At 38.1% G+C, this 24,998-nt stretch overlaps 1 protein-coding gene across 3 annotated transcripts in view; it reads right to left on the minus strand.

Annotated features, from left to right (window-relative positions):
* Window positions 1–24,998, minus strand: part of sfswap (splicing factor SWAP) — a 104,568-nt gene that overhangs the window by 24,988 nt on the left and 54,582 nt on the right. For all 3 annotated transcript variants that reach the window (XM_026928787.3, XM_026928788.3, XM_026928786.3), the window contains exon 13: window positions 19,701–19,885. In XM_026928787.3, the coding sequence (XP_026784588.1) occupies window positions 19,701–19,885 (185 nt within the window). The remainder of the gene's footprint in view (window positions 1–19,700; window positions 19,886–24,998) is intronic.

Below are 24,998 nucleotides of genomic sequence, written 5' to 3' on the forward strand. Positions count from 1 at the left end.
AACTATAGAGGGTTTGAGAATGAAATAAAGATGGAGGGGTGGGATCGAATGTTGAGGGGTGTGAGTGGTAGCGTGTGTGGAGAGGTGGGAGCAGGTGTGGTGGGAGTGGGAGGGGTTGTAGCGTGTGTGGAGAGGTGGGAGCGGGTGTGGTGGGAGTGGGAGGGGTTGTAGCGTGTGTGGAGAGGTGGGAGCAGGTGTGGTGGGAGTGGGAGGGGTTGTAGCGTGTGTGGTGGGAGTGGGAGGGGTTGTAGCATGTGTGGAGAGGTGGGAGCGGGTGTGGTGGGAGTGGGAGGGGTTGTAGCGTGTGTGGAGAGGTGGGAGCAGGTGTGGTGGGAGTGGGAGGGGTTGTAGCGTGTGTGGTGGGAGTGGGAGGGGTTGTAGCATGTGTGGAGAGGTGGGAGTGAGTGTGGTGGGAGTGGGAGGGGTTGTAGCGTGTGTGGAGAGGTGGGAGTGAGTGTGGTGGGAGTGGGAGGGGTTGTAGCATGTGTGGAGAGGTGGGAGCAGGTGTGGTAGGAGTGGTAGGGGTTGTAGCGTGTGTGGTGGGAGTGGGAGGGGTTGTAGCGTGTGTGGAGAGGTGGAGTGGGTGTGATGGGAGTGGGAGGGGTTGTAGCATGTGTGGTGGGAGTGGGAGGGGTTGTAGCGTGTGTGGAGAGGTGTGAGTGGGTGTGGTGGGAGTGGGAGGGGTTGCAGCGTGTGTGGAGAGGTGGGAGTGGGTGTGGTGGGAGTGGGAGGGGTTGTAGCGTGTATGGACTGCGGGGAGTGATGGGGTGGTAGAGGGGTACTTTAGTGATACCCTCAAAGGAGCATGAAAGGGTGCAGAGAAAATGTAGAAAGCTTCAACCACGACAAACAGATCTCACACAGCAGGTCTCTGATTATTTAACTGCCAGTTAATTATGAAAGTCATAATCAGAATTTGGCTGGAAAGCTAATTAGCGAGAAAAAATAATGAGCTAATCCTTTCAATCCAAGAGCATAAAAGTGCAATTACACAAGATTATATGGACAAACAGTCAAATCATTAGCACGCTTCATCACCCACCTGATTTATACTCTTTATTTTATTTAGACACCCACAGAAATAAAAAAAAAAAACAAGTATGTAAATCAGATGAATAAATATACCTCACAGTGCCACTGGATTCTTGATTCTGATTGGTCAGAAGGTGTTCTTTAGCAGCTTTAAGGTAAACCATAGGCTTATATCAAGATGCTCGTTCTAATACATGATCATATTTATTGAAAAACATAAAGAGGGACTTGTAAAGTGGATGCTCCATATAAAGAGATGTAAGGAGTCTCCAGTGTCAGTGCTTTGTAATAGTCAGCGGTGAAGATGTAACACAAACTAACTTGTTTCATGGACGTTCCACAACACCAAATGTAACCAAAGACAGATAAAAGGTATGGTGTTTTGTTCTTAAATAAAATTATAATTGTAATCATTGGCATATGACTGGTATATGAGGCATTAAAAGCTTTGTCTGCTTCGTATTCAAACAGGCATCACACTGTTCCGTTGTTGAAAAATATTTGCTATAACACCATGTCCTGTTGTGTTTTATTCCTTGCTATATATGGATTTTCGACACCAACCTTGGCAAGCCATGTCTTCCTCGACCTCGCTTTGTGCATGATTGGGCCCCTTACAGTAGCTCCAGTAAAGGGAAATTGTAATGCTACAGTATACAAAGACATACTATACAACTGTGTGCTTCCAACTTTGTGGCAACAGTTTGGGAAAAACCCACATATGTGTGTGATGGTCAGGTCCACAAACTTTTGGCCATATAATGTATGAACTCTGAAGTCATTAGCTTAGGCAAAGGTTTGCCCTCCCTATTGTTTTTGAATAGGAAAAAAAATCACAAGTTATTTAATAGCATTCCTAAATGGTTTAAAAAAAAAAAAAAAAAAAGTTCAAACATTTGGCAAGCAACCTTTCAGAACAGAGTTAGAAAGAATGTGGGTCAGATAGAATATAGAAATGGGCTAAATATGATAAAGAATGGGATTGAAAAGCAATCCAGAGGATCAATATAGGATGTGAGGGCAGGTTATGTGACAATATTTCAGAAAGGAAATGTTTTAAACTGATATTATTTCCCCCACTATTAATATCTTCGCATACAAGATGTGACAATTTTTCCAATAATACGTGACCATACATATCCTAAGAAATATTTTCTGCAAAATCATTTTGAAGTTTGTTTTTTTTTAAAAAAGCATATGCTAACTTTTGCACCCAACTGTCCCCATCCTTGCAACATGCATAAAACATTTGAGAAATGGGGTAGATGGTCACCTCTGCACTCAGCTTTGTCCTTAATTGGCAGGAAATTTCCCATGATGGCTGCTTGTCTTATTAAACCAGGCCTTGATGGATAGTCCTCTCCCTAGAGGAAGGTGCTTTTGAACAGATAACATCAGCTTGGAGACTAAGAGCCCAATCAATTTGGTAGCAAAGTACACATCAGAGCAAGAGAAGCACATGGCCCAGGGGTGTGTAATCCTATATCCCAACATGACACTTGGGAGAAGAAGCACTAATGGAAGGCACCAAATGGGACCAGGGCTTAAACAAGGCCATTTAAGTTGAGAGAGAGAGACAGACACAGCAAAGCTCAAAGGGACCCATCAATGACTGAGACAGAACAAAAGAAGTAAGAAGAGGTATAAGTATTGTTAAAAAAAAAAAAAAAGACAGATAGTGAAGGACAAGTGATATATAAAGTGAACAGTCAGAACAGAGATTTAATTTTTTAATAAATACATCTCCAACATGATGTACTGGAGTTAATATCTGTAATGAGATACAGGATGGAAGCATGGGGAGTATCGATAAAAAGGTCTCGAGATTGATGGCTGGAGCAAGCCAATGCCCGGGGCTTAAGGGTCGCTGGAGAGCTGTCTGTCCACCATGAACAATTTATGCCTTTATTCATCAGTCCAGAGAGCACGAGGCAGCCAGCTGGCACAACGGCTGCTACAGCCACACACTTTCCTTAATTAGTCTGAGAACACTCAAGGTGAAAAATATAACTGTAATGATTACATACCGTTTGTTTATTCCGAGCAAAGCAATATTTGTGTCAACTGTGTGAGCGCGAGCCAAGCCTTCCCTGCTGGGATGCATAAAAACACACCCACACATGCACACAAGATAACACCACCGGCAGCTCAAATGTCGGGGGACCATCGACCAAAACGACTTTATGTTAACTCTGCTTTTACAGTGCTTTCACTTATGCAAAGATTAATCCATTTGAAATGAACCCTTGTGTGTTTTCTCCCTTTGGACAGATCATTTGGACGGGTAAGAACACAGCAATCACGCATAAGTATGGACCAAAATAACTCGTCTGAGGTGGTCTTGGTCCGGTTCTATGTGAACTTGTGAGATTTGAGTGCTAAAGCTATTCAACATTGCAGGAAGGAAAAAAACAACAACATCTTTTTTGTAGATGCGAGCTGCTAAACAGGGAAAAAAAAAGAGAAAGTAAATGCTGGATTTCATACACAAAGCCTTTTAAACTAGTTATTTATACTGTATAACAAGCACTGGCTCCATCTTCTCCGTGCTCTGAGGATTTTTGTGATTTCCACCCGCCCTTGGCAAAGGTTGGTTTACCTTTTTCCATTGCCATACTTCTAATCAATGAACGAAAGAGTTTTATTAATATGTTTCTAGCTCTACACCCTCTTAGCCAACTTCTTTTTGCTTCTTGATTTGCTTAATTACGTGCACTGTGAAATGAAAACAAACCAAATTGCAGACTAACCGAAAGTATCAATGGGTTACTTACACGAACACTTCTGCGTTATGACCAAAATGGCGCTTGTGCTTCCGGCTTGTCCAGTATAATGACAATGGCACTATATTACACCCATTGTAATAATTTCCCGAAAATGACATCAACCACATTCATCTTATATATAAGATCACTTGTAAAGCTCATTTTAGAAAGCTGGAGAAATGTATCAGACTGTACGCTTCAACTATGAACGTAAGAAAACTCCTATTAATAAAAACAAACACCCAAACTAATGTTAGCCCAACACTATCAAACTAATGTTAGCCCAACGCTATCAAACTAATGTTAGCCCAACGCTATCAAACTAATGTTAGCCCAACACTATCAAACTAATGTTAGCCCAACGCTATCAAACTAATGTTAGCCCAACACTATCAAACTAATGTTAGCCCAACACTATCAAACTAATGTTAGCCCAACACTATTTTGCAAGATTGAAAAACAAACAAACGTTAGACATTGCTGTCTTGCTGTACTGCCGAATGAAAACAATGCTAACGGATATGCAAGATTTGCGCTATTTTAAAATGGAAATACATCATAACTCTGAGTGCAAGTAGCCCATTTGGTTCGTATTCAGACTTCAGACTCAGTAAACGGACTAATGGATGTGAAAGTGCCCTTAGTCTACTCTATGACATCAACACAGCAGGTCGATGAGGCTAACCTTTGAAAAATAACCACCATTTTTCATTTAATGTTTTTAGTTTAGAGCACAGAAAAATGTTGCACAACAAAACCACTGTGACAGCTGGAAAGGTTCATCTAATGCTAACGATCTGTGTCGAGCATCAGCGAGACATTGGATTTGAAAAAGACAGATGTTTAGCATTGGATTCAAAACACATTATATGTCTGTTTTTAATTCAGGTAGAGAGAAAAGAGACTTTCCTTCTCTGAAACTCACACTAGTACCACAAAATAATGGAATCTACATTTCAAAGTGGCTAAAAGTAAGCAAACCTGTCATTCATAATGACTGAGCCTGGGACAAAACCTACATTTCTTACTGACATATTTTAATCAAACAGACATTTCACATGTCAGTGGATTCCCTGGCGGCCCATCTGGCCCCTAGCCTGCTAGTCATGTGACGGCTAGACTGCATTTGAGAATTAATCTCTGATTATTCTGCCAAAAGTGTCATCTTAACTGAGAATGCAATATCGCACTTGCGTCTAAAAAGTGTTTAGTCTATAACCACAGCCACAACTGAGCAAAGCTCGGTATGGATTTAAATTAGTTCTTGGGGTCCTTTCTGATTTGTAATAATAAAGAAGTGACTGACACACAGAGCTGAACATAAAGCTCCTGGAAGGAGATGCTCGTCGACTTGGGTTGATTGGGGTATTACTTGAGCTTGACTGATGATTTCTTCATATGTACCAACAGTATTAACCCAGGGTGCTGATGCTGGCTCTCTTACTAAAAGATAATACCGAGACTATGACAAAAGTGACATTATGATGAATCTGTTGTTGAGAAATGCAAACAAGCTGCTAGTCAGAATGAATACATTACTGGTCCCACCTGCTAGACAAGATTACCTTTCATGGATATGTAGGTTAGCAAGTTGTACTAGGGGCCCAAGACCATTAGAAGTAAGCTGGAGCGAACAAATCAGTAGCCTGAGCAGATTTTATGTCCAGGCTATTAGTTTTTTTTTTTTTTCAACAAGATGAACTCGAGGCCAATGGCGTCGACAGGGATGCCTCCACCACCGACAAGTCTAGTCCTTCTGAGAGCCTGTGCCCACTGTAGCCTCAGCTTCCTGTTCTTGGCAGACAGGAGTGAAACCTGATGTGCACTTCTGCTGTTTTAGCCCATCCACCTCAAAGTTCGACTTCCCAGGAGGTCAAGAGTTGCTGAAACACTCAGACGAGCCCATCTGGCACCAAAAACCATGCCACGGTAAATGTCACGGAGATCTTTTTTTTTTTTTTCATTCTGATGTTTGATATGAACATTAACTGAAACTCTTGACCTGCGTCTGCATAATAGTATGTATTGCGCTGCTGCCACATGATAGAATAACTGCGTAAATGTTCAAGAATAAAAGTGTGAATGGTATAACAATATGCAAAAATGCACTAATTTCAACAGCTGCAAGCTTACTTTTTATGAATACTTCCAAACTTATACATCTCAGCAGTCTATAATATCTGAAATGGGAGGAAGCACCATATGGCATGTATGAAGACAGACAAATAGGCTTCTTATGATTCAAAACGCTAGGATACAGAGCTCTACCCTCACATACTCTACATTACAAAAATAAATAAATAAATAAATACAGGGAAGAAAGGACAGAACATTTTTACACGACTCAGTCTTCGGGAAAAAAAAAAAAAAAAAAAAATTCAAATAAATCAGGCGCATTAGGAACTTTCTCCTCTGCATGGGATTCTATTTTCCAACGAGAAACAGTCCTCAAAGAAAGACAAACAAACAAAACCAGACCCCTTTGGCTGAGGAAAGATCACGAACATCAGCACGCATGTGCCTACATGGCCAACCTTTCTCAGACAGACCCATTTCCTCAGGCTCTATTGATTCTAGTCTGTACTTCTGCTCTATTTTATTGCTCTAAAATGAAAGAAAGGGGAAAGGTTTGCTTTAATAGAAAAAAAAGTGAAGTTAACAGAAAAACAGGCGCTCCATTTCAAATAAGAGTTTTGGTCCTGCTGCAGGGTCTGCATGGTTCTCCTTCTTTCATTAGATTCAGCTTGGTAATAAAAGTCAAATGGAACAATAAAACACACAAGAAGAAGGAAACAACACTAAGTAATTTCTCTGCGGTCTTACAGAGATCTTATTGGATATTGGAGCCTGAGCAGAACACGCTTTACACAAACCAGACTTTGGACTGAAAGCGTCTCGTGGAATCGTGCTGGTTTCCTGGGCAATGGAGGATACGGGACATTTTGGCAGCTTTTCAAAGTGAGTGAATATGAGTGTTAACATTGGAGTCTGAAAGTCTGCCTTTCTTAAATATAGTAATTTATAAGCCTTCTGTTTGTTAAGCTACACTGATGTGTGGGATGTAAAGTGCAGATTAGTCCTGGCTCAGTGCTCAGTTACATTTCATTTACCAGATGTTTACAAGCCATGGGGAATCCAGTAGTTGAGCAGATGCTGGTTAAGGGGCTTGCTGAAGGGCACACACTGGCTCTGTGGCAGTGCTGGAACATTAGCTCACAACCTCTGTTACTAGCACTACGGTGTCACAGTTTTGAGATTAGTCATGGGGTATGATCTGACATTTACCTCACCGCTGACTTTTATGAATTTTCTTTCCTCCAGTGGTTCTCATCCATTTCTGTCTGGTTGTGACTCCCCAAAAATGTTCCAACCCTTTAGCGCCTGCTGTAAACATTAGTTACCTATTCTGCTATTCCTAGCATGTTCATAACTTTAGCATACACAACAACTATTAAACGCAAAGTTCATGGCACTGCTGACCAGCACTAAACAAAACTACTGCTCCTATGAAAAGAAGAAAGGGAAGAAGGGAAGCCAGGTTCACTGGAAGCACCTTTAACAGAAATGTACAAATCAATGTGAGCTAACGCCATCTTCTTCAAGATTTATTTCCACTAGCGGAGCAAAAATAACAAATTATTTGGCCATATTGTGTCTGAAATGTCACTTAATCTATATTAATTTCTTATAGACCTGATGTATAAAAGCAGTATCACACTCGCAATCGTGCGGTTACACTGAATCACAGCCGTGCCGATATACGGTATAACTGCACTACTGCTTTTGCGAAACCACTTCATTATGAGATTATAGATCAAATATCATAACTATTCTGTTTTTAGATGCTTTTTTTCTCATTTTGAACTTCAAGTTTCTTATTCTATTGGCAGATAATGTTGCTTCTTTTCAGAAATAAATGCTTAAAATTTAGAAAAATTATCTGCCAATAGAACAAGACTAGAAGTAGAAATAGGTTTAATACTCATATTTGGTTTACTGTAGTTCTATAATAGGAAACACTAGATAAATTTGACTATAAGATATGTCCACTTGCTAAGATTTCTGCAGTGTAATCAGACCTTTTATATGTATATATATATATTTTTATAATAACAACATAATAAATAGTGGATGAAATTTTATGACAAGGTCACTATCAAAAATATCTTTATAACAAAGAACAATTATGAATTTGATCTTTTTTGCATACTGAATATTTCTCTTTAGTTTTCACCACTGGCTTGTGTTTTTTTTTTTTTTAAACAGGTGATTAATACTGTGACATTGTTATATTTTTAGATTAGGTTATTAGCCATAGGCAGCAGAGAACCTTAACGATCGACTCCCTGATGCCCCAGTGACCCGTCACTTATCGGGTGTTTTCCGGACCTTAAAAAGCATTACAGCATTTTGGACCGTACATTGTTACTTTTATCCTGCTTTTACACACACAGTTTAATTCCCAATTGGCTCAATAAATGGCCGAGGAGTTGAAAATGAGCTGAGGAAGGGCACTACTAAAACCTAGAGGACTGGGATTAGTGGTGCATAAGATGCTGGTTTTTTTTTTCCTTCAGTCTTGAGAAATAGACTAGCACCACTTCAAGCTGTTGAACGATAAGAATCACAGCTCAAATGGCCATTACAACACATATAATTATGATTTATATTTTAAAATGAGCATAATAATAAAAAAGCTGCAGGTACACAAACTCTCTGCAGGTGGGAGAACCCAAATACCATTTCTGTCTTCAGATTATGAAGAATAATGTTCAACTGGCTCAGTCAAAAACACTTCAAATGACACTCGACTGTAACATTCTACATGGAATAATGAATGTTTTCAAAAATACATATTTCAAAATATAAAGTAATGTACCTATTGGTATATAGTTTGCTGCCAATCTTCAATTAACTCGCTGTAATTATTACAATTTCACCTCATGTACTGTTCATTTTAATGTTCGTATTTGTGTTATAAAAATAAGAAGATTGCAATTCGAAGTGAAGGCAAAAATTGTAACATGTAACTTTCAACATATAATGAACTCCAAGGTTGAGGCCAAAAAAAAAAAAAAAGTCTTGCATGGAAATTATGGTTGATGTGTGGCAGCCTGGGAAACGCCATTTTCTACTATATATTGTTTAAAAAAAAAAATGTATGTATGTATGTATGTATGTGTAATTATATATATATATATATATATATATATATATATATATATATATATATATATATTAATTACACATACATACATACATATATACACATACACACATACATACAGGTTTACCTGACATAGATTCTAACATTTTAAACTCTGGTTAATTCCAAACGTAAAAAAAAGGAGAAAGTTACAGTGAAAACTTTTATTCCAATTCCACTGTAAGATGTCCTGCATACCGCTACCTTTATAACTTAATCTATTTATGGAAAAACAACACTGCTGCCACAGTGCAAAGAATTATATGTTTACAGTGGGAAATGTAAAGTAAAATTCCTTCACTCAGTACTGTTGGTTAAATTTCTTGTCATTAATTTTTTTAATTAGCGTGTAAGAGCTCTTCTCTGTTTTGATGATGATGTGACGGCACAGGACCACTGCAAACATTCTGACGACCGGTATCTGACTGCTAGCTGACTTGATTAGGCTTATGTTCATTTTACTACGGCATGTAACTATCCAAAAACTCATCCAATCATGAGAAAAGCCTTTAGTTAGCAAGATCTTAGACATCTTTAGGCAGACTAACTGCATTTACCAGTGTATTTATTAAACTAGCTTCTTAACCAACATGATTTTAGCAGGCAGACACAAATTAAGGTTAGAAACTAGCCTAAATAAAAACATTTCCAAGTTGTTTGGGTAAAACACATTTATGTTTCAAAGAATTCTACTGACAGGGAAAAAAAGAAAAAAAAAAAAACCCTACTTTTTTTTTTTTTTTTTTTAATTTTTGGCTGTTTTCCAGAATTCAGCCAGGGTAAAAACAGATGGTTTTTCGCAGCCGCCACACGTATTTGCAAGTCGATCTTGATGAGAAAATAGATTCTGTAACATTCATTTTGTCAAGTACTATATAGGGAACCATATGCTGTGACGCATTCATGTATTTCTCTTCCTTTGAAACTGACACACAAGTCAGTTTATTATGAGCGTGCTTTACTGCCAAACCCATTCATTAAAAATCTCCACAGGAAGCACGCATGGAAAAGCCATTCTGCATCTTTATTTAAAGTCCGTGCGACTTTCAACCTCAAACTGACTAGTTTTATGTGGCCACAAAGTGGAGGTTGAAATATGGAGGCATGCATGCTATGACGAGTAGGGATATTTCTAATACTGCTAATGACGGCTGAACATCTGGCCCTCGAAGGCGTTCTGAAGTTATAAATAGTGCTCGCTTTCTTCTGCTGACATCTCAACTTACTCGCCTACTCTAATGAGTCTGAGTGACTCACAAGCTCCACCCTAGACTCTAGATTAGCAGTGGATGATATGACAAAAATATCATATCGCGATATGACAACATTTCTACAATATATTTTATACAAGTTTGCTTAAAAAAAAAAAGCCAACAAAAGAGTAGTAACATTAACACAAAAAAACAATTTAATGTTGATAAAACTGTGATGACAAAGTTTAATCTAATAAAATCTAATCTAAAAAAATCTAAAATCTAATCTAAATTAATCTAAAATCTAAATTAACACTGAAATAATGAAAAAATAAAAACACCTAAAAACTTATACTTTACAATTTTATTTACTCAGCTTCTTAAGTTCAACAAAATAGGCTACTTCCAATCATTTTGTAATCACGTAAATATATATTTACCACTGATATCATGATTTTTTAAAAATATTTAAAATATATACATATATACAATTACACTGACTGGAAAATTGAAGTTTTGTACCGATTCTTTAAAATTCAATACAAAATCTTAATATCAAATAAATTTTATAAAACAGTTTTATATAAAAAGGAATGCTATAAAATGTTCTACACATTTTATTAATAATCGCAAACTGACTGGAAGTAGCTTATTTAATGTTAAAATGTTTAAAATAAAAAAAATATATTAATATATTAATATATTAATTGGTATTTTAAAAAAAATTTAAACAATATTGCAAATATTGTATATGCAATTTTCCTTCTTTATTTTTTATAATAATTACTAACTGATTGGAAGCAGCTGATTTGAGGTTAGAGTTTTGTAGAGAATCTTTAAATTTCTATAAGGCCAAAAATATTTAATATATTTTTACTCCTTTGGTTAAATAATTTACTTTCAAAGGAAAGTGTATTATGACATTTTATCATGATATCGATCATGATATCATATTGCCCAGCCTCCTGAACTGAATCTTTGAAGGCTATAGCCCTACATACTTTTATTCTAAATGTATTTTAATGTAAATCCTTTTCAAAAATCATTGTGACCCCATTTTATTTCCCAAACAGACCACAGATCAGTGTTATCATTCTCGTCACGGCGTGTAATTCAGCACGGTACAATTGAAGAACTCCAAGAACTCCTTTAATTCTTCTTTGGAGGATCTATGTGGTGCATCAATCACTTGTGTACTTTCAGTTAAAAACATTTTCACTACTCACTCCACTTCAAAAAAACAAAACAACCCACATATTGACTATTTTTTTTCCAAATGTAAAAATGCCTAAGTAAGCTCAACATCTACTTAGAAAGCATTTTTTTTATGCTTAAATTGCTTCAAGTGTTTGCATGGCAGTTCCGATGAAAGCACTTTGCATTCTCCACATCTGGTTGTCGGTGCTGCAGGTGCACTTTCTCTTCCAGCACTGTGTTTACAACGCCACCTGGCCGTCCAGATGACTCCCCGACTAAGTTTTCTCCCAACTAAACGTGCCCACCTCGATTAGAGAAGATGAGCTGCATTTAATCACTACAAAGTGCTTTTCTTTCCAGTTAAAAATTTGAATGTTTACTGCCAGCTTTGGCTCTTTAAAACCAGGCCTGATTTATACTTCTGTGAATCTGTATCTCCGAGCACGTGCGGATGTTTGCATAAGCCAACATTCTTACATGTAACACGAGTATGTGCACTAGGAGGCAGTGTCATATGTACAAAACCAATAGGGCTGTAACACAATGACACTATCTGTAACTGTATAGTGCTCCAAATATCCGTATCTCTATTCGATTTAAATCTAAAGTGGGCATCAACTTGAAATATTTAATAATTAAATATGAACCCTACCACTGGAAAACACAGAGGGATGGATTTCAGCATTCTGGCTATGACTGCTCCTCAACCTCAGCTACATCACTCGAGTCCATACTTAGTCTCATCTACACATCATATTCTTTTTTTCAACCTCGCGTGTGCCGTTATTATTTTTGTTTCGACCTGCCTGCTGTATATTCTACCAAATTAGGTTAGCACTATTTCACAAAATATAAACAAATTAGTAGCTTCCCTGACCAAACAGTTACTAAGGATGCCATATACTGTGCATTCACGTTAATGAACGTGGTCTTTGGTTGTCCCACAAGCTTCTTATCTCACTCGCTCACGCCCACAAGAAATCTCCTTCACATGATTTTTGTGTTGTATCCTGCAGGATCCCAGTCCTAATACACACCTCTAGTGTCGACCAGATATTATGTAAATCTTTCTGGCATGCTATTGGGAAAATAGCTAATCATATGTATTCGTTTAGAACACAGTGACAATGTAATCATATTGGTTACACCCCAAACCAGACTGCTACATACAAACCAAAAATGTACAGAAAAACAAGGAAAGCTCTTGATTCATTGGAGCAGGAAGAAGAAATAAAAGCCTAGATGTGATGAAGAGCAGTTTACACTCTACTTGATGATGACGATCTATGCTGATATTACCCCGAAATTGGGCTAGAAATGTTTTATTTCCTTAATAAAATTGACAACACAAATTTTTTTTTTTACAGGATTGATCAGAAATGAAAAGAGCTAGCACAAAGTTGACATGACTGCTACTTAATGATTAGAATTTCTTGATGTTTGTTATTTGCATTGTTTTAAGCAAGAAGACAGCATGGCCCTATTGTTTCCTACTGGCTTATGTTCCTAGGGCTTGCAAAGTTGTTAATGCTCACCAAGATGAACTTGGCAAGAAGAGAAATTAATCACTGCCAGAAGCGAAGTCCTTTTCTGAAATACAGCATCCTAATTGGGTTTTTCTAACAGGCAAACCTTATTAATGTTCGCTCTGAGCGCTCCTGGCGTGCGAGAGGCTTGCTGCAAGAAAAATCTATCCGTCAATATTTGGTTTACAAAAACCTGTCTACATTATCATAAGGTAACTCATAAATACTGAAATGGGGGTAGAAACAGAAACAACTGCTTGACTAGTCAAGTACATCTGGGCTAGGGGGGGAAAAGTTCCCAAGACTACGTATCTGCTCAACCAATCAACATTTGCATGACGCACAGCACCACAGATTTACATGATGTGATGCTGAAATTTTGAATATGCCAATGTCTCTTCCTCCAGCTAAGCTTACCCATAATTCCTGTCTCTGTGTCCTGACGCATGTATGCTTCCATGCGACTATGCAGAAGTGTGAATCACCCTTAACTGAGAAATTTCGGCTACCACATGAACCACTGTGAACGAGCGCTGAGTCACTTTAAAAGACCTGTGTGAATTCCTGAGAGGACACTGAGTAAAAGTACACGGTGTCTTGAATGAGGCAGCTCATCTTTTATTACCGAGCTGCAGTGTGAAGAAGCTCCATGAAGGCTAGAGGCTCAATGCCAAGTGCGGTACAACCCTAAAGAACAGTATGGCCATTAATCTCTGTGGCATACATTTCCATTTATTCATGCTGTTATTTTGAAATATGACTGTATAACACTGTTTAGTTACTATTCAGAGCAAAAGTATGCATCCCCGACGGATTTCGAATGGAGAAACAAAAATTGCTTTCGTTTCACAATTATAAATCCACAAATAAATTTAATAAAAAAATTACAAAAAAGAAATCCACTGCAAGGCAAAATCAACTGAAATGCATTGTAACAAGAACCCACTTGGTTCTCAATCCCGATCTGAAGAAGACAGTGTGTGGAACAAAGTATGGGATTTGCCAAGCCACATGGCAGAGTTAGAACAGACAATATTTTCAATATAGTCCTTCCACCAGGTGCTTGGAGAGTGGAAAAAAAAAAGTCATAACAAAAGTTTACAGGCAGAATAGTAGAAAAGTTTACAGTAAAATAGTTTACCTGCATCCTTTCTTTTCTAGGAAACTGACGTTATGTATACGAACAATCAAGGAAGCGTAAACGTAAACATTTCTAGTGTCTTCTTAACTGTTAACTGATGTTAACTATATACTTGTCTAATGTTTAGCTAGGTCAAACATACTCAACTTAAAACATTCTACATTTAACTTGATATAAAGCGAGGGCACATCTTTAAACTTAGAAAATCGAGAGATTACTAATATGAGATTTGAGAAAGAAGCGGGACTTCCAGGCAGCGCCAGTTAATATTAGCAAGTTCAAAACACCTACACATCTGTCAGTCATTCCAGATTTACATGTCGTTTGGCTCATAAGTTGTTTTATTTAGGAGGACTTAAGAAGACTGCGCTTTTTGAGCATTTTTAAGTGCAGCGTACTCTAATGTCAAAAATTTTTGTATAATTGTTCCTACACCAAATGTGCAAAGGCTAGCAGGTCTGTCTCTACCAATAAATCTCGTTGTTATACAGAATTATTAATTTTGTCCTCTTCATTTTTGCACAAGGGCGTGCAAACTTTTCTTCTTCATAAATTTTCGTTCTTTCTCTTTTTACCCTACATTGCTTTAACCTTTGTACTTCATGTTACATGGCAGCTATTTAATTAGACTTACTTTATTTTATATTGGATTAAATGTGCAGTATGACCCTGAATTCACATCAGATGCTTCACATGCTACACAGGATTAAATATTACATTTAAAAGCACAATGAAGAAATCTGCTCTATATTCCGCCATAGTAGACGCATAACTATTTATTGATTTTGCCATGAAGAGGTCATGAAGAGGGTACTAATACAACAAACTGCATGTAATTAAAGAAAACACCTAAAATGTGACATGACGCAGTGAATAACTGGTATATTTATGTGTATTTGATTTTCCAATGTTGGTTCTGTGATTTTAAGAGATTTCTTGGCTCTACACTCATGAGCGTATGGAAAAGAGACATTAGATGTAAACCAAGGGTAGCGTGACAGGCATGCATAAGCCTGATACACCTCTGACATGGCTTGAACTGCCTATTAAACTGTAACTGAGTAGGGCCTTGACCAGCCAAGCTCTGATCAAAATTCTGCAGTTCACACTTTCGAGTTGTCAGAATTCAAATTTTGTTCCTGTAATAAGATGATGGAAGCAGAGGAACCGCAGCGGATGCTGAAAACATACACAACATATGTCCTGCGCCTGCCACCTGCATCTCTGATTTGAATAATCATTACGAGAAACAGTGAAGGAAAACCAAGAAGCTTCTAATGAGGCCAACCCAGCTGCACTGCCAGAACCCCCTAAAAACCACTGGAATGATTGCGGTGGCTGAGTGAAAGAGGCAGGCAGACAGCGATGAAGAGAGTGAAGCAGCGGTCAGGAGTACGCCTTAAAAAAGACGGATCACTCTGAAGACAAGATTTGCATCACAGATGCCAAGTAGCCTTGGAGGAATCCAACATGCTGTGCAATCCACTTAGCAGATAAAGCCAGTCAATGACGATATTTACAGGTAGGCAAATAAAAAAAGTTTAAAGCAAAGCTGCACTCATTCATATGAGAGTGATTTATATTTCAATGTTGATCCAATGGAACTGCAGGCTTTAAGAAAGTTTAAAAGTGCACAAATACGTGAGTCCATACAGAGGATGTTCAGTGCAGGTTTGTGCTTATACAAGATAAATTCCTTCCTAACCAAAGAACAATAAGAAATTTTACACCATATTGCTTTCAAATTCTCGATTCTGATTGGTCAGAAGGTGTGACTCATTTTCTATATGTACAGTAGCTCCAGCTGTAAGATTATAATAAAGCAATTCTAATATGTTATCACTTCTAAAGCAAAAGCTATACACCAGGACTTGTACGGTGGACGCTCCACATAAACAAATTGTAAAAAACATGTGCAATTGTTGATATGGTGATGATTTTGTGACAAAATCGTTATTTAGGATTTTTAGAAGGAGCCTCCAGTGTCATTGCTTTGTAACTGTCAGAAGTAATGCTTTCCGACAAGCTAAAATAGTCAGTATGGAGGGCTTTGCGGTTTCTTTGGTAACATGACAAGCTGCGTTTTTTTCTTTTCTTCTTTTTTTTAATTAACATCCAGAGAGAAAAAAAGAGCGGCTGATGAAGGAACAAATGTTTATAGCTGTTAAATACATAAGAGATTACAGAAACTTGTTTTACAAATTTAAACGTTAAATGTAACTATAAACAAATAAGAAGTATGACGTTCTTCAATAAATAAAAAAAACAGTTAGCATTGCTGCTGTATAAGAGGAATAAAACACTGCACTGCTACGCTATAGCATTTTATTCCTTATTTGGTGCTGTGGACACCTTTTTTTTTTTTTTTTTAAATTTTAGATTACAGGTACAACTCTTACAAGTTTTAATTACTTAACGTAAATGCTCGTTAATGTTATCGTAATCGTTAATGTTAATGTAATGTGTAATTAGTGTTTCTTCACCTGTCCTCGATACTGGGCAACAATTCTAAGAATACCTTAGATACGAAAATGAGATAGTTGCCACTGTGGAACTTGAAGCATAAGTTCAAAAAAATCATGTGATTTGACACCTAGGGTCTGGAGTAAAATTGTTTTAAAGGTGGTGTGGCCCACACAAAAGTTTACTTGAAGTGAACTCTAGACCACAGTAGAAATCGGTTTCTGGACTGATTTCAGAACTGATATACTGATGTATTATTATGCAACAGATAGGCCAGCGTTTTTTTTTTTTTTTTTTGGGATTCTACCTATTCAATATGAGTCGCTGTTTCTGAACATCATGATGACAATAAATAATAAATGGCAGATATGACACACTGTAAAGGCAGTTAGACGAAGAGGAAAGACTATTTTCCCATATAGACACATTACAGTGTAATTCTTTTCTTTGCATATCCCAGTGTGGTGAGAATGCAGGGTCTAGAGAGGACTAAGGGCCTGGCTCTAAGGCCCGACCGTGGCAGCTTGGTGGTGCTGAGGCTTGAACTCACGACCTTCTGATGAAATTTACACAACAGCTCTTAGCAGCTCTTAGCAGCAATACATCTGATTCATGGTCAAAATCAACATTACATCTCATTTTTTAGCAGGAAGACATTTGATTTGTGGTCAAGTGTGTGGCTTGGCATAGGTTCTGTAGCTAGCTGTGTAGGTTGTGTGCCCATATTGCAGCCACACACTGCCAAGGAAAACATGGCAGGAGCAGTTGGAACTCCCACTGGCCACCAAGTACCAAGTGACTTGAGCAGGGCAAGGAGTGAATGCAGTGTAAGGAAATACATTTCTTATAATAGATTATTATTATTTATGTAGGACCATATGTAAGTTAGAGGTATGCTAAAATATAATGAATAGTAAGAATCTGCAAAAACAGTTCATTAAATTGACAGAGAAACAATCACTTTCTCTTTCGACTACAGATTCAGTTCTGTTAACTATGTCTGCTTAGCAAAATATACCTATTGCTGTATATTGAGTCATTATTTGTACTGTGTCTAAAAAGGCACTTCAAGGAGCTCTATTTGTATTGTTCTACTGATTTGGCTGTAGTTCAGTGCTGTACGTTTCGCTCAGCTGTAGCTACAGTCCTCTTAATTCCTTTGTCAAGCCTTTAAAACATAAGAATTATGTGGAATATTTTTAGAATGCACTTTATAATGTACATATAAGATACTTCCTTACACATACCTGGTGATACTCTGGATAACAGTAATATGAACAAGTATGGCACAGAGCTTTGCAGACAGAGCAGGCGTAGACAATCACCAGCCCGGATGCCTGGGGTTGTTAGTATTTTTGGCATAACTGCCTGGCCGGCAAGCAAGCTAGTGGTCTACAGTGTGTTTTTTTTCCCCTCCTGTTTAATAACCATAGAAAGAAAAACCTACACACTTGTTGATTTTTGCTAAGGTTTTTATTTGGTATGTATATGTGCGTTTTATATATCTGCATTTTGTGCGATTACCTCAAAGCTGTAACTATAGGGTGCGCCAACTGTTCTAAATTGGGAAGTGATAGCTCAGTGGTTAAGATGTTAGACTTCTGATGGGAAGGTTGAGAGTTCAAATCCCAGCATCATCAAGCTGCTGGGCCCTTGAGCAAGGCCCTTAAACCTCAACTGCTCAGTTGTATAAATGAGATAATTGTAAGTCGTTCTGGATAAGGGCATCTGCCAAATGCTGTAAATGTAAATTCTAAATCCCACCATTCCCAGGTTATGTGGAATCCCTGACCAACCTGAGCAAAATAAAATGCAGCGTAAAGCTCTCATAAAGACACTAATCAGACTAGAATAAACATCAGAACTCATGGGCAAATGGTGACCAATGACCTGCTGACCAATGACCCCAAGGGTGCTAAGATGACATGCTACATCAGACACTTTCTTACAAAAGGAAAACGACTATGACTGACTCATCTCCTCAGTCTATGGTAATGCATTTAGCTAGCTAACTACCTTGCCATACATTATTTCATTGTTAGCTACCATTTATAGCCTAGTCGATTAGGTTTCCAGGCAACCAACACATGGACCTGAGCAGCTCATTGGAGCTTCCACTTACTGAAATGGCTAGCTAATGGATTTATCACTTGTCCACCACAGCAGAGTATATAATCTAGTATGAATCACAGAGGTTGAATCAGAGTCACGTAGTAATGTTAAGTGCCCTGTATTTCAGAGCCAGGTTATACACGTCAAGTAAAGTACATGGAGCCAATTGAATAAAAAATGCAAAAGTGTAGAATGAGTTGAGTAAAGCTTGAACGTGTAAGGTGGTGGAGTGTGTTAGATTTGGGTCCATGCTTTGAGACTGCAGGGCTGCTCATGATTTGCCACTCCACCGAGCGTGTTAATACAACACAGTGAAAAGGAACATCATGAAAGTGCTCACTGCTGTAGATTCTTCCTTTTCTTGACTTACATATGCAACTTTTCAAACACACAAGGGACCCCCAAGCTACAAGCTGGAAGGAGAGCAGTGTGTTATCGCCATGCAGACGCCACCGCTGAAATCCAGGCTTGTTGTTGTCAAACAAGTTGAGATTAAGAGCTCTATCTTAATCCCAGTAGACACAGCACAAAACTTTGCACTCTCACACTTGTACAAGTGCTAGGACGTCAGCCAATATGTCCGAGTTCGTAATGCATAGGCTTTTTCAAGGTGTAAAACTTCAAGGGGTTGCTTTGTTTTGTCTTTTTTTCTTTGACATGCTTCTGAGACTTCTTTGTTAAGGTTCATAAAGAGCCCCAGTGGCCCAGAAGAGATGCATTACACCTTTACACATCATTTGCACGGCCAGCAAAGCAAGCGTAATCATTTCCAGAGGGGATATATACAGCAGTACATGACAGATATTACATTTTCCCCAAACCAAGACAGATCGATAAACATTTGAAATCCTTACAGACTATTTGAAAACGTGGTTATGGTTTCAGGAGCCTTATTTGCCACAATAACAAATACAATAAATGGCTGAAGCTGAAAAACCTCAGAAGAGTAGCCAAGTTTGAAGGCAAAAATGAGTGATGTGGTCATACATTTCCTTACACATTCCACAATGAAATAAAACACCACTATGAGGTAGTACAGGTTTAGAGCAGGATACATAAACATACCTCGGCAGGAGCGAAGGGCTCTTCGGCTCGTTTGAGCTCTGCTTCAGGACCACGCAGCGTCTGCAGAAACAGAGCGGCCTTCCGCTTGCGCTCAGCCTGCAGCTGCTTCTCCTTCCACTCTTTGGAGGCCTGAGCCAGCTTCTCGCGTGCGGCAGCTGCCAAACGGTCCTCTAGCTTCTGCTTGGCTATGTTGCAAAAAAAAAGAGAGCAGGGCTATAAGTGCTAATGATGAGGATTAAGTGTGGAATTAAGAAGCAGCTCCTGTGTGGAGGGCTTTAAATGATTAGAGATTTCCACTTTGTTAAGGCTTTGTTAAAGGAATATTCTTGCATATGCAAGATTCTTGCATATGCAAGATTACCACAAAAAAGAATTTCAAAACATATATAAACGAATACAAAGTTAGAATAACCAATATACTCAAACATCACTTATAATGGAAGTCAGTTGTTTACAACAGAGAAACATGTACTGATGCCCTTAGAAGCTAGTTGCACAAGCCAGACTTCTAACAGAGTATGATATTTTTCATCAATAAACATGGCTAAACTGTTTGCAGCCCAACATTTTCTCACTGCTAACTGCTTCAAATAAAACTCTAATTACTGAAAGTCATAAACATTTTTTTAATGACTGACTATATCTTGGTCTGAAAAAAAAAACCACAATTTGTCATAAATACAAAAGGTGTTTCCCATAGATGTGTTACTAGTCAATCCGAATGCAACCTTCAGGATTGTGACGCTTGTGGGCAGCAAAGTGTACAAATGTATCAGACATGCCAAAGGTTTAAGAGAAATCATCTCTTTTCCAGACTTTCATATAAGGCAAATTAGTGTACATTCTTGCTGCAAATCTGTGTAATTTAAATGGCTTAGTCATGCAGGTTCCTCCTTTAAAACATCAGGAGGATCCGGCCATTTCTCTCCACTCACGTCTTGGTTCAGTATCTTGTCATCTTAAGATAGGACTACTGCAACTCATTCCTGGCAGGTATTCCCGTGTCTAATCAGACCCCTGCAGCTGAACCGTTATCTCCCCAAGTTCTCCCATTGCTACACTATATGGCCAAAAGTATGCGTGCACCTGACCATCGCACCCATATGACGATCTCCCCCAAACAGTTGCCACAAAATTAGAGGTGCATGATTGTCTAGAATGCATTTGATAGATGAAATGTGTTATTTTATAGATGAGTCACTAGAAACACATCCTTTAGTGGAAAGGTGAAGAGGACAATCTAGTGGTGTACCAGTTCTGAGTGATCAGTGTTCTCACAAACCGCTTCCTGTCGGACAAGAAGTTTATGATCCACTTACAACTTTGCAAGCTTGAGCTTGGTACATTGAGCTTAATAGTTCTGTCATGGCTGCAAAGTTTTTTCTGTAAAAAGTCATTATGAAGCAATGTTTAATGCTGCAATCTTGTAACTTCACAAGCGGCTTTGGTCTGTCTGATCGCGGGTTTCCGCTAGTGAGATAATGTGATTCTCAGTGCTGAATTAGCACCAGTATAACAGCAGTGTAAGTTTCCCATATGGTGTGCCAAACTATCAGTAACTGCTATACTTCACTTACCTTAAAAACATTAACAGATGTTACAATTAGGCTAATGCAAGAATTATACGCATCACTTGACTATATCAGTGTGTTAGTCACAGCATGGGTAAGATAGAATCATGGTCACCCCACATCCTACTCTAACTTTATTAACAAGAGAAGAGTTGGTATAGTTGCAGAGACCCCTGAATGGGTCTTTAAGAGCTGGTCATCTAAGCAAAGACAAGCTGGAGGTGGAAGTTAAATTTCTCAATTGACATGAAGTTCAACAGCTCAATTTAGCTTGAGTAGGTAGGGCTTGAGTGGGTAGGGTTGTTCTCCAGTCTATTTCTTGAAAATTGAGAAAAAACAAGTGATTACACAAGGACGGCAAAACACTGTGCTTATCCACTGGGCTAAAAATAGGACTCTTGCCATGCAGGATTATAATGAAACACAGTGGGAACAATGTAGGTGAGCGAAAACACTCAGCTCTCACTCACGTAGCAGAGAATGAGAACAGAAGAAGGAAGGTGTGGAGAAACAGACAAGGGTAGCCAGAAGACAAGAAAATGACTTGCTCAGACATGACACTATCATGGCAAAACTCTAACATGATAACAACTCTTTAACAACAACAACAACAAAAAAAAAACAAAACAAAAAAAAAAGCCTTTTTGGTCTTTAACATCAAGAAAAAAAATCTACTCTTAATTGATATGTAAAAAAGTATGTAGCTACACTATATGGCCAAATGTATGTGGACACCTAACCCTAACACGCATATGGGCTTGGTGAACAACCATACTAAAACCATGGGCATTAATATGGTGTTGGTCACCCCTCTGCTGCTATAACAGCCTCCCCTCTTTCCACTAGATATCGGTACGTGGCTGTGGGGATTTGTGCTCATTTAGCCATAAGAGCTATAGTGAGGCCAGGAAGAGGGGTTGAGGTCAGGGCTCTGTGCAGGCCACTCATTTTCTTCCACATCAGAATGATAAACCAAGTTTTTATGACTTTTGCTTTGTACACGGGGGCACAGTCATGATGGAACAGGTTTGGGCCCCTTAGTGTCATTCCAGTGAAGGAAAATCGTAATGCATAAGCACACAAAGACAATCAAGATGATTGTGTGCTTCCAACATTTTGTGAAAGTCTCATGTATGGCTGGATGTGACGGTCCGTTGTCCACATATTTCTGACCATATAGTGTATGTTTAAATGCAATGTTTTTTCTTTAGTAAAGACTCTAGCCATACTCTAATAATATCTTTCGTGTGTAATGAGAGGAGAGAATATCTTAGTTCACAGTAAAACATGCTAACTTTTTGTTTGCATGATATCACAATATCACGATATCATATATTTTCATTTCATTACCTAACACCTTTTAACCTAGTCAATTAAGTTTTTGGGCAACCGAAATTTGGTACTAGGCAGTACATTGGAGCTTCGACTTGCTCGGTGGGCTAGCTTAAAAAAAAAAGTGTATGATTTGTCAACCCTGTGATGGATTTTTCTTGCCCAACTTTTGGTAAATTCACTTTAAATTCTGGTACAACACATATACCTATACTTCATAGATATGACATCCAAAGCCTTCATAGATATCTGACTTATCTCACAGTTATTAACCAGTCCACCAACCAGGATTCCTTCTAATTATATAGGATGTCCCAAAAGTCTTCATACATCAACACAACTGACATGAAGCTGGCGTACATAGTCCCCTATGACTTTTGGGACGCCATGTACTAGTTAGCAGTCTTTCTGTGAGATCCCACTGAATCTGACAGAATTCTGACAGAAAGGAATTATAATGCATACAATCTCATGTGTATATTGACCACATGTTAATTTAGAACATCAGAAGATATTTTAAGCAATTAAGGTTAAAAAAGTGAAACGTTACGCTTGAATCTACCAGAAAAAGAAAATCTGAAAAGAGTGAGAAACTTTGGCAGACACTACCCTAGCCTACTACTGAAGATTTTTCTGCAAGAGGAGAAGCAATTGCAGCTGGAGACGTTAATCAGGACGCCTGTGTGACTGTTTGATCAATCGATGGGCCGCACTATTTTTAGCTCCACCTGTATGTCCTGGCTCGGCTTGTATGGTACCCGGGCAAGAAGGGTAACCAATTTCAGCACAGGTACTTAAGTACCGCATGGCTTGTTTGGCAGTGGAAACAGAAACACCGTTAAAGACCATGAGTAATTTGTTGAGCTGACCCAAGCTGCACTGTCTGGCTATATAGCCTGGAGATCACTTAACCTTTACAAATGAGCTGAGACAAAAGAGGACCCATTAACTCCCCGTGCTCAGCAGGACATAACAGTGTGTACATAATATATTTACAGTCACAGACATGTGCACAGTAAAGTGCACGTTGTTTCCTAAGCTGAGTTACAGAAGTACCAGAGCTCCCTAAGATTGCACACTGCTGCACAAAAATGACAAAAGGAGTTATTTTGGAAGACGCCAGACTATGGTATATTCTGTCTTCATCTAGGATTCCTAGTTTCTGTCAACTTGCTCCATTTTTAGCCCAGCAAAATCGTTTATAAAATATATAACAGACTATTTAATTTGACTTATGCTCCTTGGCCCTTAAAGTATGCGGATGTAGCCTGATACAAGCCGTGGCAGGATTTGGGACAAATTTCAGACCACAGACTTCTATCTAATATCTGAACCAAAGCTAGATCCCAGAAGAAAATCTAAGTAAAAGCTGTATATCTTTTTTACTGAAATATATGTTGTAAGATATTTATGATATTGCAATATTTTAAAGTTTTGCCATTTGAAGAAGATAGTGTTATAACACATGTCAAGGAAAACTGGGGGGAAAAAGAAAAAGAAAAAAAAAAAGATTTGCCAAATTTGACCTAAGGTTATGCAAACTTTTGCACTCTAACTTAGGGAGAAGATACATAGATGACATTCCTAAAAATAATGGGAAATTCAGGAAATGTTCATAAGTATCTTCCTGCTATCCTAATAAAATATTATAAAATTAGAAGGCCAAATTCAGAGTTTAGTGACTTAAGTTCAAAAGTTACATCAGTACTTAGGCAGGGAAAGTTACGCATATTCAGAGAAGGGTTAAGCACCTGCTTAAGTGAATATTCTGGGCTTCCCATTCAGATTATGCAAATTAAATTTCCGGGCTTCCCATTCAGATTATGTAAATTAAATTTCTAGGCTTCTCATTCAGATTATGCAAATTAAATTTCTAGGCTTCTCATTCAGATTATGCAAATTAAATTTCTAGGCTTCTCATTCAGATGACCAGAGATCACAGAGATGGGTTTTTTCAACAGACCACCACCATTAAATACAAGAACTCGCCTTTGTTTGATAGTAAACACAGACTAAAAAAAAGCAGATCATCCTTTTTTTTTGCTGTCAGATGTATTATGATCTCATATAAAAGCAAGAGACCACTTAAAAATAAACTAATTAACTATGATATATGAATGAGACAATGGCAAGCATTCAAATAAACTATCAATAGCAGTCTTATATTATATTGCCTATATATTGCTGAATAAATAATCCTAGTTGTAATCATCACAATAATCACTGCAAATATGGACAAGTTATTTGTCCTTCCAAGTTAATTTGGCCATGAGATGCTAAATTGAGGTCATGAAATTGTAATGTGTGAACAGGATTTAGACATTTTCAAACTTCTAATTCTCTACTTTGACTTGCCACATTTACTAAAATAATCTGATGAGCTCTTCTATAAAGA

This window comes from Pangasianodon hypophthalmus, chromosome 15 (genome assembly GCF_027358585.1).
Source record: "Pangasianodon hypophthalmus isolate fPanHyp1 chromosome 15, fPanHyp1.pri, whole genome shotgun sequence".
NCBI lineage: Eukaryota > Metazoa > Chordata > Actinopteri > Siluriformes > Pangasiidae > Pangasianodon > Pangasianodon hypophthalmus.